The sequence below is a fragment of the Dermochelys coriacea genome, chromosome 13 (assembly GCF_009764565.3).
Source record: "Dermochelys coriacea isolate rDerCor1 chromosome 13, rDerCor1.pri.v4, whole genome shotgun sequence".
In the NCBI taxonomy this organism is placed as follows: Eukaryota; Metazoa; Chordata; order Testudines; family Dermochelyidae; genus Dermochelys; species Dermochelys coriacea.
The window spans coordinates 5,787,873-5,802,965 of record NC_050080.1 but is presented as its reverse complement, the minus strand read 5'-3'; the positions used below and the strand labels follow the sequence as shown (position 1 = coordinate 5,802,965).

Genomic DNA, 15,093 nt, shown 5'->3' with positions numbered 1-15,093 from the left:
ACAACGCAACTGGTCCTTTTTTGTTCCATCGAATTCAAAGTTCCCTGGAGAAGAGTGAAGTAGGCAGTATTATTTTAGCCTTGTCGGCCCCAGGGTATTAGATAGACAAGGTGGTGGAGATAATATATTTTATTAGAATAATTTCTGTTGGTGAGAGAAACAAGCTTTTGAGCTACACAGTAACCTGAAGAAGAGCTCAATGTAGCTCAAAAGCTGGTCTCTCTCACCAACAGAAGTTGGTCCAATGAAAGATATTACCTCATCCACCTGATCTCCCAGAAGAGTGAAGAGACAGATATGTCTAGTGTCATTAGGGTCTATGTGCTTCAGCCAAAGCAGCAAAAAAAGTATGCTCTCAGCATACAATGTTCACTGAACCACCATTACACTTCAGGGATGTGTCCGTTGACTTCATCTTTTAGGGACACATTCTTAGTAGCAGCCTGTATAACGGCACCAGCAATTTTTCTTGCAAAATTTGCAAGCACAAAAGAATGGAGTCCAAGAGTGGGATTTTAAAAAGCACTCGGTCCCAAGTCTAACTCTCCTCCCTTTGAAATTAGTGAGAGTGTTTACCATTGATTTCAGTGGATGCAGAGCTAGACCAATGCTGAGCGTCTAATTAGTTTTCACAGAGAAATACTTTTTTGGGAATCCTGTCCTACTGAAGTCAACGGGAGCTTTTCTATTGATCCTACTGCCATTGAAGTCAAACCTTTTATTTTAATTTTTCTTTGTCTAAAAATATGGGCAGAACCATCCCCCCTCCCAAAATGTAGAGGCTGATTTGAGGCCCTTTGAAAGTGTTTTTTTTTTAAGTATATGATTTTTTTCCTTTTCTTTTTGAAGTGTGACCTGCAGACAGAAGAGTGTGTTTGTCCCCGTTTATATTTCATAAGGCAGAACACAGAGCAGCCGACAGGAGAAGACATTATTATTCAAACTGATATAATTTTGGTTTTTGTTTTAGTTAACACCGATTTCATTCAAACTTCTAGCAGACACTCACGGGAACAATCTCTCTGTTAAAGGTTCAGATAGCCCCATCTCTTCAAATGAGGGATGAGAAGGCTCTCACTCCAGTTCTCTAGTCCTTTTAGGAGTCCTTCAGTAACAGGAGAATAAAACAATATTCCAAAGGTCAAACCCATATTTTTTTAAAAAAAATATAAAAGCATTTTCAATCTTCTTTATAGATTATAAGGATCTAAACCCTCCCAAATGTGCACAAATATATTTTTTCAGTTACTTTTAAAAGAGATATATGTGTAAAATTCTTCTGTGGAAGTCTCTGATACCAAGACCTACAATAGCTTCTCTTTCATTATGGCAATAACCATGTTAAAGTGTTAAATACGTTTTACCAGGGCAAAACTCTGTTATTCCATGAATTTTGTCCAGGACTATGACTGCCAACTAGCTGCAAATAAGGAAGCTTTTAAAAACAAAGATAAACATCTTCCAATGTTTTAAAATGAACCTCAGAAAAGAAACCGCAGCCTTCTTGCAAGATTTGTTGAGAAATCCAATGAGACATTTATCTTTGTTCACAGGGACTGTTTTGTTTTATAGATAGTAGCCTTTGGAGCTCATTCTGGATAACCACACAAAAGAAACAGCTTTTGAATTTTGTAGGAACAACTTACCTCTGCCCAGTGTGAGGACATGTCACCTTCCTTAACAATGATCTTCCCAGGCCAGCAGAGTGATCTGGGGTTTAGTCTTCCAGCCAAATCTAACAAAAGTCTTCTCAGGGTCCAAACAAAACTGTCAGCCCTTCTCCAGGCTCAAGCATTGCTGAAGGCTTTCCAGTTCTTCCCAGATGTAGTAGCCTCTTCCTGAGCCCTCCCTCAGTTCAAGCAATAGCAACTTCAAACAAAAGTAATAGTAATAGCTGTAGTTTTCCCACCAAAGGTCCATTGTGATCAAGCCCCTGTTGACACAGGAGTTAAAAGTGGCTTCTTCCCTCTCTTTCCAGAACAGCTGGCTTGGCTTGCCTAACCACGGACCAGTAGTAATTGGGCCTCTACCCTACACAGTTCAGTACTGAACAGTATCCTAGAGTTTCCTTCTCTTCCTTTATCCCTCCTATGGGGTCCTGGTGTGACCTACCTCTTTGGAGGCCTTCCCTAGCCCTTTCAGTGGAGCACCCCACACAATATCCAGTCTCTCCCAACAGGTTTTCCTAATAAGGAAACACTCTTCCCCCAGATCGCCCACCATTCAGAAAAGGTTGCCTTTCGTATCTCCCAGCAGGCTTGGCTCTCAGTCATGTCCTCTTAGGGTAGGTCGACACTTGTGGCAACATACAGAATTCACAGCTAGCACAGGTATAGACAGTGAGGCACTGCTTAAGCGAGTACAGTAGAGACATGTCAGAACCCTATATACCCTACATGGCTCTCTATATGCTCCAGCAGTGCCTTCCAGGCCTGCACTGCTATTTTTAGCAGTGTAGTGTCCCTGCTGCAGCCCCTCCTGCCAGAGCCTTTCACTGCCATGTGGAACTACGCATCACAGTGTAGATGCAACCTGCCTCTCACCACAGTGTGTAGCTACATGCAGCCTACATGCCGCCGCAAGCGTAGACAAGGCCTTATTTTTGTTGCACGATCAGGAGAAATATCAGGTCAGAGTTGGAACTTGTTGGAACAGTTCCCCCTGTGACACACAGGAACATTTATGCAACATTCTGGGATGACTTCTGCCTTAGTAAAACAAGGGTCTACAAAGTAATTTGTTCATTTTCCTTCTACCTATAAAATTAAAATACAAGTATAGGCTAGGGACCAATCGTGCAAACTCCAAACTCCCATGCATATAAGTAACATTACTCATGCGAGTAGCTCGTTGACTTCAAAGTTACTCACATGTGTAAACTGACAAAATTTGGCCCCGTGTCAGTTGTTTGCATCTTACTGAGCTGGACACCTGGAATGTGTTCTCTTGGTGTGAACATTCTTGAGGACATTATCCAGTGCCCACTGATACCACTGAGAGGCCACTGGTTGACTTTAGTGAGCACTGGATCATGCCCTTGTGGGAATGATGATGGCTGAAACAAGTTGTGATCAAACACTGGAGAATATTTGAGGAAAATTAATTTCAAATGTGCAGCTCCAAATATTCCCGCCAATAGCCTAGATCTAAAGTTACACTTATCCTGGGGAACAGAAACATACCTTATGACCTTCTTGTCCAATCAAAAAACAGCTCAAGTTTGAATGCCAAAGGGTATGTATTCATAATGAACTTCTGGGAAACCAAAAAAAATATGATAAATCTAAAGTCAAAATTGCTGTGCCCTTTCTGTTGTAAAAGGCTTCTGGAACAATGGAAAAAAGAATGCATCTTTGCTTGGGTTGCACACTTCTGTACTACCATCTTAAGACTCCTTGAGTGCCCTCTCTTATGCACACCTGCCTCCTAGTTAATACTGTGCTGGGGCACACAGCTGTGAGGGCTTTATTTCAGCCCACTGCACTGCAACCATTAACCCTAAACCACAGAGCGGAAGTGTCTCCTTTGCAATGCACAGAATCTTTAATAACCATTGCACAAAGCAACGATTGATTTCAGTCGGGGCTAGGAACCTAGGCCCAGGTTTCTGAAGGCATTTAGGCGTTGCTGCGCACAGCATTGCAATGCCTAACTGATTTAGGAGCCTATGTCTCATTTTCAAAAGAAATGTAGGTAATTAGGAACCTAAAATGAAAACAGTCTCCTAAATCAGGTAGGCATTGCAACAACACCTAAATAACTTCAAAAATTGGGCCCTGACCTACTTTGAAAATCCCATACGCACCTATCTGCATCTTCAATTGTCTAAACATCTTTGAAAAACTGTGTCTAATTCCTCTAGCTGGGGTTATAACAGACTCCCATCTTTTGCAGATTGTGCTCAAAAAGAAATTCGTAACACAGCTGAACAGTGGGTTAGCCATGCATTGGAACAAGGCTCTTAGAAAACACTGGGGACTTTAACAATATCTTTAAGAAAGACCATGGGAACTAAAGTCACAAACAGAACTGGGTTTTTATTATGAAAGAACCCTGAAAATACATAATGAAATGCTGTCTGCAGCATACATTTCCTGAGGAAAGTGGATCACAGTATTCATTTTTCACAGAATAACATGTAGCCTGCTATAACTTTCAATGTGACTCTTTATTATTTAAATATTAACAGTATTCCTTCACATAAACAATTACTCAGTCATCACATAACCAACACACAAACGTGACAAAATAAATATACAACAAGAGCACAGTTCATTTTGACTTAAATATTAAATAAATAATAAATACAGAATTTTCATTTACCGTTAATCAGTGCCTGAAACAATATGAATGAAAACAAAATCCCTAAAAGTCTCTCTTCCCCTCCCATTGTCCCCACCCCTTCAAAAAAACAAACCAAAAAATTATCAAAATGCCTCAGTTATAAAATATCTCTAAAAAATTCCCATTGTTAAAAGAATAAATAACAAAATATATAAAAAATAACTCGGTTGCATCAAAATTACAAGTAGGAGTTGTAGATACATGGGTTTTTTCCTTTTCTTTTTCTTTCTTTCTTTCTTTCTTTTTTGGAATTTTTTTTATGGTCAAAAAAAGTTTTACTTTTTTATTTTTTGCTTTTCTTTTCTTTTCCATGATGTGGTGTCCAGTTTAAAATAAGTATAAAATTAATAAATAAGAAAGGTTAAATAAATAGGAAAAAGTTAACATAAGGTGTTGTGAATATAAATTACATACATCTTGCCAAAATTAAATAATTTACAGGATAATTAAACTAGCTACTTTCCCCCCCTCTCTCTCTCTTCCAGGAAGTGCAATTTCTCTACTTTTAAATACTAACTGAATTGTAGTCACAAGCAAGTTGGACTCTATTTACATGTTAAGAATTGTGTTTTTAACACATCAAATTACAGTTTTTTTCCGTTTCATTTTTGCACTTGGAATGGGTTCTAAAATAAGTGAATTCATGGGATCCAATCCTGCAAACTCTTAAGTATGTGATTAAATTTATTCACATGAGCTGCCCAATTGACTTCAGTGGGGCTACCTATCTACTCATGTGTTTAAGAACCTGATCCAATGTCCATTGGAATCAATGGGAGTCTTTCCATTATCTCCCTTGAACTTTGCATTATCCCCTAAATATCTGCAGGATTGGGCTCATAATGACACAATATTCTTCACTTTATTATTGGTGAGCAAATTCCTCTCCACCCCTCACCTCACTGGAAATGATATTGAAAGTGGGGGGCTTATGTGACAAGTACTGGGGTGCTAGAGGCTTCTACCTCCCTCTTCTCCAAAGTGTTATCACCAGGCTGATAAAGAATTCTGAATGATAGTTAATGCTTGTGTGAGATTTGTTTGTTAAACAAGCTTTCAGGATTTGCAATTTGCTGGGACAGACCAATACTTCTCTCCCTCTCTGCTGACTCCTTTCTTACAGATTGAAAAATACCTTCATCACTGTGCTCTGCAATGCTGAATGAGGTGCTAGAGATTGGTTTTGAAAAGACATTTAAGTTATACTTCTTTTAAGTGCACGGTGGGCTGCATGTACCAAACGGCTTACAAAAAGGTTCTTTGGAAGATCAATACCCAAATGCTCTCTTTGCGGAATGACACTTGCTCTGTAACCTTGCACAAAATACAGAAACCAAAACCAACCAACCAAAGTAAAACAAAAGAAAAACCCATTGTCATAAGTACATCAGTAAGGAATCAGCCACAGTCCATGGTAGATAAGCACTTTGCTGGCCATCAATTAGCATCTTTCATTTTTGTTGATAATCTCTTTAAACATTTCTCTGGCACTGATGTATGATCTCTGCACTGGAGTACTGCACTGCTGTAATGATGACCATAATATTGAAAAGAACCAGAACAGTCCACCAATAGACTTCCAAAAAATCATATACACTGGACCATGACACATTTAGAATTCTTCCGTATGAAATATCTGCTATTGGTCTATTCATAATAGCTATTCTCATATTTAAGACAGACAAAGGAATACTGTAGTTGCAAACTCCAAAAGCTTCCCTGAGAACCTTTTTTCCATTGCGCTTTCCACTGGAGATCCAGAACTGCTCTTCAGAAAATAAAAATAAGCTACTTTATAATACTTAAGAGTTCCCACACCCAGTGGATATCTGAATACCTTGGGGGTGGGAGGCCCAGCAGAGGTTCAGATTTACAGGTAGCCTGCAGCTCCAGCTTCTCATTTACAGTAACTTATAACATAATTCATGTGTGAGTAGGTGATCTGGACATATGACCATAGACAACATGAGGGTTTAAGCCAGTCATACTCTGTTCTTAAATCAGACAAAACCCTATTCTTCTAATGTACTAACCCTTGGATTACTTCTGCTACAATGCCTTCTTTTCTCATCAGTAAAATGTGGCAACTCATGAAGATGCCTTATCTCTACCAGCAACCAAGCCCTGCAACCTATTGTAGTGTCTCATTGTCCATTCTCTTCTACCACTTGGTATGGGTAGAAAATCCCACTCTTTGCAAGAAGGTCCAAGTTAAGTAAACGACAACATGGAGTTCAGTTCAGTTCTGCTTCTTGTAAATGGCCTCTTGGTTAAATTTTGGTCCTTTTTTCATTCATTAGACAAGTTTTATAACTTGTAAACCTGAATACTTGGAGTGAAGGTTCCATCTTCTTACAGTTTGTTTGTTTATTTGTGTTATCCCACGGCACTAGACTTGAATTCCCTTGACAGCCTGTTTAATGCTTTCTAGCAGGTCCCTGTTCTCAGGGTTCTGGTAACACTCCTGATTGGTGTACATGTCGGTAAGGGTATTAACATAAGCGTCAAAGTTCTGTTCACTGATTGGCTCCTGAATCCAACAGAACAAAACAAAAATATAAATAGTTAAAAAGAAGAGGAAGAGTGGGAGGAAGAAAAAAGAACCTAATCATTAAGTTTAATTTTGCTGGGGTGGTGCTGGGATTATCAATATTTGGTATTAATCATTATTTGTATTACAGCAGCAGCTACAGGGTCCCAGACAAGATCAGGGCCCCATTGTGCCAGGCACTGTATATATTGAGAGAAGAGTTTAGAGTCTAGGCATGATCCTGCAAAGACTTAAGAACATGGTTAACTTTATGCACTGCCTGCAATGGGACTAGTAACAGTGTATACATTTAGGAACATGCATAAGTCTTTACAGGATTGAGGTCTAAATAGAGAAGGCAGACTAAAAGTGGAGATGTGCCTAAGGGCACGCAGCAGAGTCAGGATTAGAACCCAGTCTCCTGAGTCCTTGCATCATGCTTTATCAACTCGAGCATGTTGCCAGTGCTTAATTTGCACCAGGGCTGAGCCCTGGCACCTCTAGGCTTGGCAGTTCATAGCCCTGGAATCTCCGGGCTTGCCGCATTAGTTATTAAAGTAAAAAAAAAATTGCTTGAGCCCTGGCACCTGATTGCTTGAACCCCAGCACCTCTTTCATTACAAATTAAGCACTGTATGTTGCCACACCAGTCCAGATGCCACACTGATTGGCTACCATATAAACACCCCAGATAGACACATCAGATTAAACAGAGGGAGAGAAAAAGGGGAGGAGAAGATAGAGGGATGAGGAAGAGCAGAAAGATGAAGAAATATTAGTAATATGAGTGTGTACATTTTGTGGACACTGTTTGATTTGGAGATGGTTGAACACATTAAAAACATATTTGCAGGCTGGTTTATTTGACCTTCACCTACCGAATAGCCAATTCAATTAATAGTTTTTTGTCAGGTGGAGAGCTGTGTGAATACTACCCAAAAGTATTTGTAAAGGAAATTCTCTGCTGAAGAACAGATAGTATCCAACCAGCCCAAAATTAAATCCAAACCTTCGTGAAAAGAATACTGAAAAAGGTGATGGGAAAGCTCATTCCATAAATCAAAAGCTCATTTCTATGGTCATCTCGCAAGTCACTAGTATCTGCAATCAGATGCCTTCCATATCTGCCCCCCAGCTCACATACATACTGCACACCTATTTTAGACAATAATAATTAACTTTCTGAGACTAGAGAGAAGGTAATTAATAGCTCTTTTTGATTTTTCTATTTTAATGTAGTCTTTTCATTTTGCAGTAACATTATGGCAACATGCTGTGTCCTGTTAGACCTTGTTAAGTTAAACAAAATACATGCTCTTTAAGGATGCTATTCTTTGGCTGCTAGCTATTCAAAACTGAATTGAAACTACCTGCATTATAATAGGAGCTGTAAGATCTTTCTGACGTTGAAATCAAATCCCTCCTGATCTCTGCTTGTGCTGTCTTAGTCTGAAAGGCGCTATGCGCCCTTGATAAAGTTCCTATTTTCTGATTTAGCTACTAGATGGAATGAGACAGAACAATAGATACAAAGGGAGATCAGCAGAAAGTGACAACAAAAGGAAGATAACAATATATGCTTCAGAGATACAGTATAGGTACTGATGTTACGAAAGGCAGATAGATGGGTGAATAAAGAGATGATGATCTCTAGCTATTTCTCCTAATCTTTAATTGTATATACACCCTATCATGAAAATGGTTTTAGTGTTGCTCATTTGATCACAGTGATTATGATGAAACATTTTAAAAGTTCCTTACCATATGTGGAAGGCGGATATTGGCAAGACTTTGGATAAGAGCCTGGCTCAGACCTGAGAGCTCCAAGAACAGGGCTTCATTCTGCTCCTCAATGATTTTGTTTTCTTCCTCAATGTTCTTTAGGTTCTTCTCCATAGTTGATATCTGCACAGCAAAGAGTGCAGCAAAGTTATTTGCCCTCGCCCTCTCCTTCAACCTGTCCCTCCATATAATACGCCTTGGGGTTGGTCAAAGATTTTCTGTTGAAACTTTTTTCCGATGGGAAGCTGGGTTTTCAGCAAAATGAATGGTTTCATGGAAGGAGTCTGTGTTCCTGGAACACGTATGATTTTTCATCGGAAAGCCAAAAACTACTCTTTTTTTCCCCAGTTTTTGGCTGATTTTTTTTTGATGAAAAATCAAAATTTTTATTTGGACAATTTTTCTCCCATTTTTGCCAGTTTTCCTCTGGGGGAAAAAAACTACTTCCCAAAGGGCTCTAATATATAGGCACTCTGAATTTTTGAAAGTTGCTATTGTGATTAGAAGAAATTAATTAGGGGTTTGATATTAATGACACTTCCTTCCCTTCTGTACTTACTTTGCTAAGTAACTGCAAAACATTTACATACCTAGGAAATCAGTGGAAGACAACGAGGCAGGTCCCGCCCTCTGATGAGGTCACTTTGCATTGCTTTTTAAGTCTGCCCTGGCTGGTCAGCTGAGGAGTCCCCTCTCCACTTTCCATTGACTCCAATGAATTTTGGCTCAAGCTTTATGATTACAAGAGCTTGGTAAGAGTCCATACTCACATACCTGTGACTGCAGCTTCACCATGGCAGCCTCCATCTCCGAGTTGGACTCATTCAGCTCAGTAATCTCCTTGTTTAACTGCTTAATTTCTTCATCGTTCTCTAGAACTGCAGGTGGGAAAATTGTAGTCAGTCACCTGCTGCTCTGACTCACAGATGAGGAAGAAAGCAACAGGAAGGCCGGGTTTTCTGATGAATGCAAGGCTCCTGATCTGGGACTTTCTTTCTTTTATATGTTTCAGAGTAGCAGCCGTGTTAGTCTGTATTCGCAAAAAGAAAAGGAGTACTTGTGGCACCTTAGAGACTAACAAATTTATTAGAGCATAAGCTTTCGTGAGCTACAGCTGAAAGCTTATGCTCTAATAAATTTGTTAGTCTCTAAGGTGCCACAAGTACTCCTTTTCTTTTTTCTTTTATATACGCATCAGAGTGCTTGCAATGCTTACATTCTTCCTAACACCACATCTAAAGTGAACTCACATTTCACATGGTTTTATATGTTCCATAGCATCACAGTTAATTATTTCATAGATCAGTGGTTCATAGGCGCTACAGTAATAATAATAATAAATAATATAATAATGTGTAAAACCAGAACCAGATAATGGACTCTTCCATCTAGAGCCTCTCCTACTCACAAGCTCTTCAGAACTGATGTATGTTCTGCTCGGCACGCTGCTAGTTTGAACTGTGTGTAGTCTGAATTTGTGAGGATCTCGTTTCAAGTGATAATGTGGTTTAGTAATAAACTAGGTGGAGTATAAACTAAAGCAATATTTCTAGAACTGTGTAGAATTTCCTTGGATCAGAAAGAAGGAAGTGTTCTAGTATAACAGTAGGGCTTGATCAAATAGTAAACCAACCACAAAAATCCTGATTTGTAAATATTTTTGTGAGTAAAACCCCTGAGTATGTGAGAGTATTTGAAAGATTAGAAGGAATTCCTGAAAATGTCTGTGAATTCTTGAAAGTTTTATAACTTTTGACACTGGCAATTTTTCATCTGAAAATTCACATTGTTTATCATACTCCTTTTTTTAACTTTCAGGCATCCAGTCTGGCAGCAGCAACACCACCATGTGTCTTAGACAATCAATTTCACAACACGAGTAATGAATTTTCACAGCAAACAGTTTGCTAGCAGTCAGCAGACTGAAAATTATTTGCTGAAGCTCTGTGCTGTACACGATGACTAACGAATAAACTCTCAGAAATCAGGATGGGTTTGCTTATGATTTGCTAAAAATGGAGCTAAATTCATAACAAATATCAGTCATAGTTAGGGTCCTAGCTGAATTGCGGGATGATTGTAAAGTAGTTGCAGCTGAGTTGTGGACAAGACATGGAAAATAGCGGAAAAGTAATAATGGACCTTTACTTATTGGGGTAATTTGGAAAAACCTGAGAAGACCTATTTGTTTAAGAAAAATTTGCTGGAACAATATAAACACTCGAGTATTATGTTATGCCTGCTAATTTTTTTTTTTTTTTTGGTAAAAAGACATTTTGCTGCCACTACATTAGGGTCGGCAAAGAGTCCGATGGCACCTTATAGACTAACAGACATATTGGAGCATAAGCTTTCGTGGGTGAATACCACTTCGTCTGATGCATGCCATTATGGTCATTAGTGTGCAGGGCTGCCAGCAGGAGCCCCAGCCAGCCGGGACTTGCAGCCCAATCCCCTGCTGCTATCAGCTCGGATAAATGGGATTCTAGGATACTAATGGAGAAAAAAGTGTATGTTGCAAACCTCAAAATGTATGCAGAATTGTAGACTGTAAGCTAATTAAAATCAAAATTGCAGTGGAAGTCTAATATTGCAGGATCTGCAATTTCCACAGTATCTCAAATAAAGAAGGACCTTACTCATTGTGAATATTCTGATCAGCTCTATTTAGCATTCAGAAATTTGTACAGCACATTAGACTTGAATATCTATTTTTAAAATAAATATTATATGAGCAGGGGTGAAAGTGGGCCGATACGGGCCAGTACGGTGTATGGGTAGGAAGCCGGTACCAGCCCATACGCAGCTCATGTTAAAGCGCTGTCCGGCCCCTTCTGCTGAAGGCCCTGCCCCTTCCACCTGAGGCCACACCTCTTCTTGGGGCAGGAGCCGGCCCCCGTACCAGTAAGAATGTAATATTACTTTCACCCCTGTATATGACAGTGACCGCTCCATATCTTACACTGATCTTTATGACAACATAAAGACAAAAGTGGGACAATCTCCAGTTTCAACAATATAAGAGCATAGGTGGAGGAAGACATAGCAGGATAAGGGTAGACAGAGTGACCCTATTCACGGTGGTGAGCACGATCAAGCCCTAAATTGGGTTAGCATGCAAAGAAAAGATGTAACTGATCAATTTGTGGGAGGGAGAAGCTGAACGAATAGTAGGGCTATCTCTATACTAAGACAACAAGTTCGTATGTTGATGATCAAAGGCTGATAATTATTAGAGATAGTCAAATGTATTCACTAATTTTGCTGTTATTTGTTAAACAAATTGTTCATCAAAAGCCTGACTGTGACACCCTTATTCATGCCAGCAGTTCCACTGAGCAAACCAGGACTAACTGTGTACGTAAGTACTACTCAAAGTGAGAAAAGGTGGCAGAAGTGAGTCCCAAATAATTGTTTTGCATTTCTCTGCTGGTCAATGGCTGGTCAAACAAAAACAAATAAACAAACCCTACCAAATCAAGACACGGCCCTGCACATACTTCTCCCCTGGGGGAGAAGATGACAGAACAAACGAGTGACAACTGTGGAATCATGTTGCTTAAGCACTTCTGGCAGGTGCTCAGATACTAGACTCATGAGCGCAGTGTGAGACCCTATATAGAATAGAACGGAACACAATTATTTCAATACTTAATTGACAACAATGACAGCTGGCAAAATAGCAATTCTTTTTGCATGAGTCATCTGATTCTAATAATGATACAGGATGGATACAATACACAAATAATCAGCTTATCAACACATATGCAAGGTAAAGCAGCCAAGTGCAATATCCTTACCATCACTGGTCTTGAATTTAGTGTTGAGAATTTCATCCCCTGAGAGTTTTCCTTTCTTTCCAGCAAAAGTAGCTCTTGGACACCCTGATAAACTAAAGGCAAGTAAAAATGGGTTTCATAAACTCTTAGCATCTACGGATGTTTATATGCCCAACAAGGGTTCCCACCATTTGGCTGAGTTTGTGCCATGAGGCGATTCTTCTAAAAACATCCTACACTAAATGTTAGAGAGGAAATTGCATTACAAACTATGCCACAATCATCCTCATCTATAAAACAAGAGCGATTTTTGTTGTGCAAAGATTAGGAAATGCAAATCCCCTAAAGGAGTGGACATGACGGATTATGGGACATCTCTGACTAACAATGACATTCAAAAGTGTCAAAAAGATGCCATAACATGCTAATTTAATTCAATTCAACGATCAGTTTCCACAATTTGCCTGGCGTCAGATTTCATAATTTTTCACAGCACACTGCCTATTTTTTTCTGCTGGAGAAAACCCCTTTCAAGTTAATGAAAAACTGGGCAAAAACTAAGACCCAAAGTGTGAACTTTTCCAGCCTATTTTGTGGCTGAAGGTCTGAATATTTTTAGCCCACCATTACCAGAAAGGATGGAAGAAATCAAAATACCAAGGCAACCTGACATTTACTTCCTTGTTGAGTGTGGTTGTGCATAGGATTGCTGTGGACCCAGTTATCACCTTCTGTGCGTGAGGAAGCTTCCATTAGCATGACCCGAACCATCACAGCCAGGGGTTGGACAGGTAGGCCCCTCATTCTTCAGTGACTTCCAGGAAAACGATGAGCCATTGAGTGATCCTTCTTTCTGCCGGCGGGCTGCAAGAGGACACCCTGATGCACTGCGATGAGAGGCATATTTGCCACTGATGTGTCCAAGCCCAACACAGCCAGGAACCGGACACCTAGCCACAGGGAATTATAAATAGTTATAAGATGAAAATGGGAACAAACAGTATTTTAAAGGTGCAAACACACTTTAAGATAAAATTAGTGATGGGGAAAGCCAAATAAAGTTCTGAGGGGAGTACTTCAAAGCCAATATTCTCATTTAAATTGTGGTGTGCCGAGACATTTTCAGGAGAGCATGCAATTCTACACTTGCATGCCTTAAGAAGTCCAAAATGGTGTCCTCCATGCAGTGTGACCTCTCACATAAGGTCACGTTGTGCGGAGGACAACCATTGTGTTCTTCAGTGCACAATCGGGCCAGGCAAAATCACCCCGCGGGCTAAAAGCTGGACCATGTTTTTTGAATTCTGGGGCAAGCAATGCATGTCTTGCATACAGAGATGGCACACCACTGGATCTGAACTTTATCTCAACTGGAGAGGGCAGATCTTCAGCTTCAGTAAACAGTCACATCTCCATCACCATGTACACCAGTCTAAACACCAAAGGAGGGTGAGGAATTGATTAGGGTGTTCCAAAGGGTGATGTTGCTCCCCACCCCCAATAGCTGTGGGGCTTGGAGTTAACAAGTCCCTGCAATGCATGGGGCAGTTCACACCTCTCAGAGATACTGTTTCAGGCAACAGTTGGCATAGCTAGGAGTAGAAATCTGGCTGGGCCTCAATTTATGGTGGATGGGCTATGCCCACCCAGCCCCTTGGGTGTGAGGTGGAGAAGAAGCAGGAGAAACTAAACTGGCTAAAGCAGGTACACACTGCCCCTGGTACACACTGCTATGGCCTCTTGAAGACAAACACAGAGATGAGATGCAGCCTGGGCCCCTGGTGACCGAGGAGCTGCCCCGACACCTGCACAAGGAGAAGGGATGTGTGCGGGGAGGGCTCCGCTTGCTGTGAAGGCAGCTGTTTATTGGGGTGGAGGGAGGCACCAGGCTCCCAGCGCTGTGGGGAAGGTCTCTTTGTGCGCATAAGATGAGCTCCCTGGTGTTGATGTGTGTGTGTGGGGGGGAGTCATTGTGCAATTTCCATCAAGGCCTGGAATGGAGGGAAAGCCTGAAGGGTGGGTTGGGAGGTTGGAGTCCAGCCTGTGGTCTCTCACAGACTCAAAGGAGCCTGCCACAGCATCAAGTGACCTGCAGGTCCATGTGCAGGTGGGGCCCTTGCACCGCAGAGCCCCATCCCCTCCCTGGCCCTGACACTGCTATACATGGGGCTAGGCCTGCCCCGCCGGGCATGAGCGGGGGGTGGTTTAGAAAATGACAAGGCAGAGCTGCCAGAGCATAGCTTTCTGAAGTGATGGAGCATCGCTCTGTCTTGGATTTCAGGTGCTGGAGGGATGCTCCAGACTGCTCCGGCAGCACTACGCCCCTGCTCAGATTTGGGTGGGCCTGGGTGGGGTGTGGCCCCCAGTGGCTACGCTCTGTTATGCAGATACCACTGCATCGATTACGCTCTTTTCATGCTTCAGACTTTTCTTTGCAACTACGAGGGCTAGAGAGGTATTCTACTATTTTTAAATGAAAGCTGCGAATTCTGTCACGAACACCTGCCTGCAGGAGCTAGGGCCCCCCAGCTATGGGCCTATGGGGCCTATAGCCTTAATCTCACCCTGCTTAAATTCTTTGCTGAGCTGAGGCCTAAATGCTGTGGTCTTGAGGCTTTACAGTCTTCTCGCCATGGATTTTGATGTAGCCAAGGGATT

General features: G+C 41.0%; 1 protein-coding gene across 7 annotated transcripts in view; it reads right to left on the bottom strand.

Moving 5' to 3' along the window:
* Nucleotides 1–4,023: 4,023 nt before the first annotated feature.
* The window catches only part of MYT1 (myelin transcription factor 1), a 112,171-nt gene continuing 101,101 nt past the window's right edge, over nt 4,024–15,093 (bottom strand). For all 7 annotated transcript variants that reach the window (XM_038370417.2, XM_038370419.2, XM_038370426.2 and 4 more), the window contains 5 exons: nt 13,164–13,385; nt 12,457–12,548; nt 9,431–9,534; nt 8,636–8,779; nt 4,024–6,874 (listed from right to left, as the gene is read on the bottom strand). In XM_038370417.2, coding sequence (XP_038226345.1) covers nt 6,734–6,874; nt 8,636–8,779; nt 9,431–9,534; nt 12,457–12,548; nt 13,164–13,385 — 703 coding nt within the window. In that variant the 3' untranslated portion in view covers nt 4,024–6,733. The remainder of the gene's footprint in view (nt 6,875–8,635; nt 8,780–9,430; nt 9,535–12,456; nt 12,549–13,163; nt 13,386–15,093) is intronic.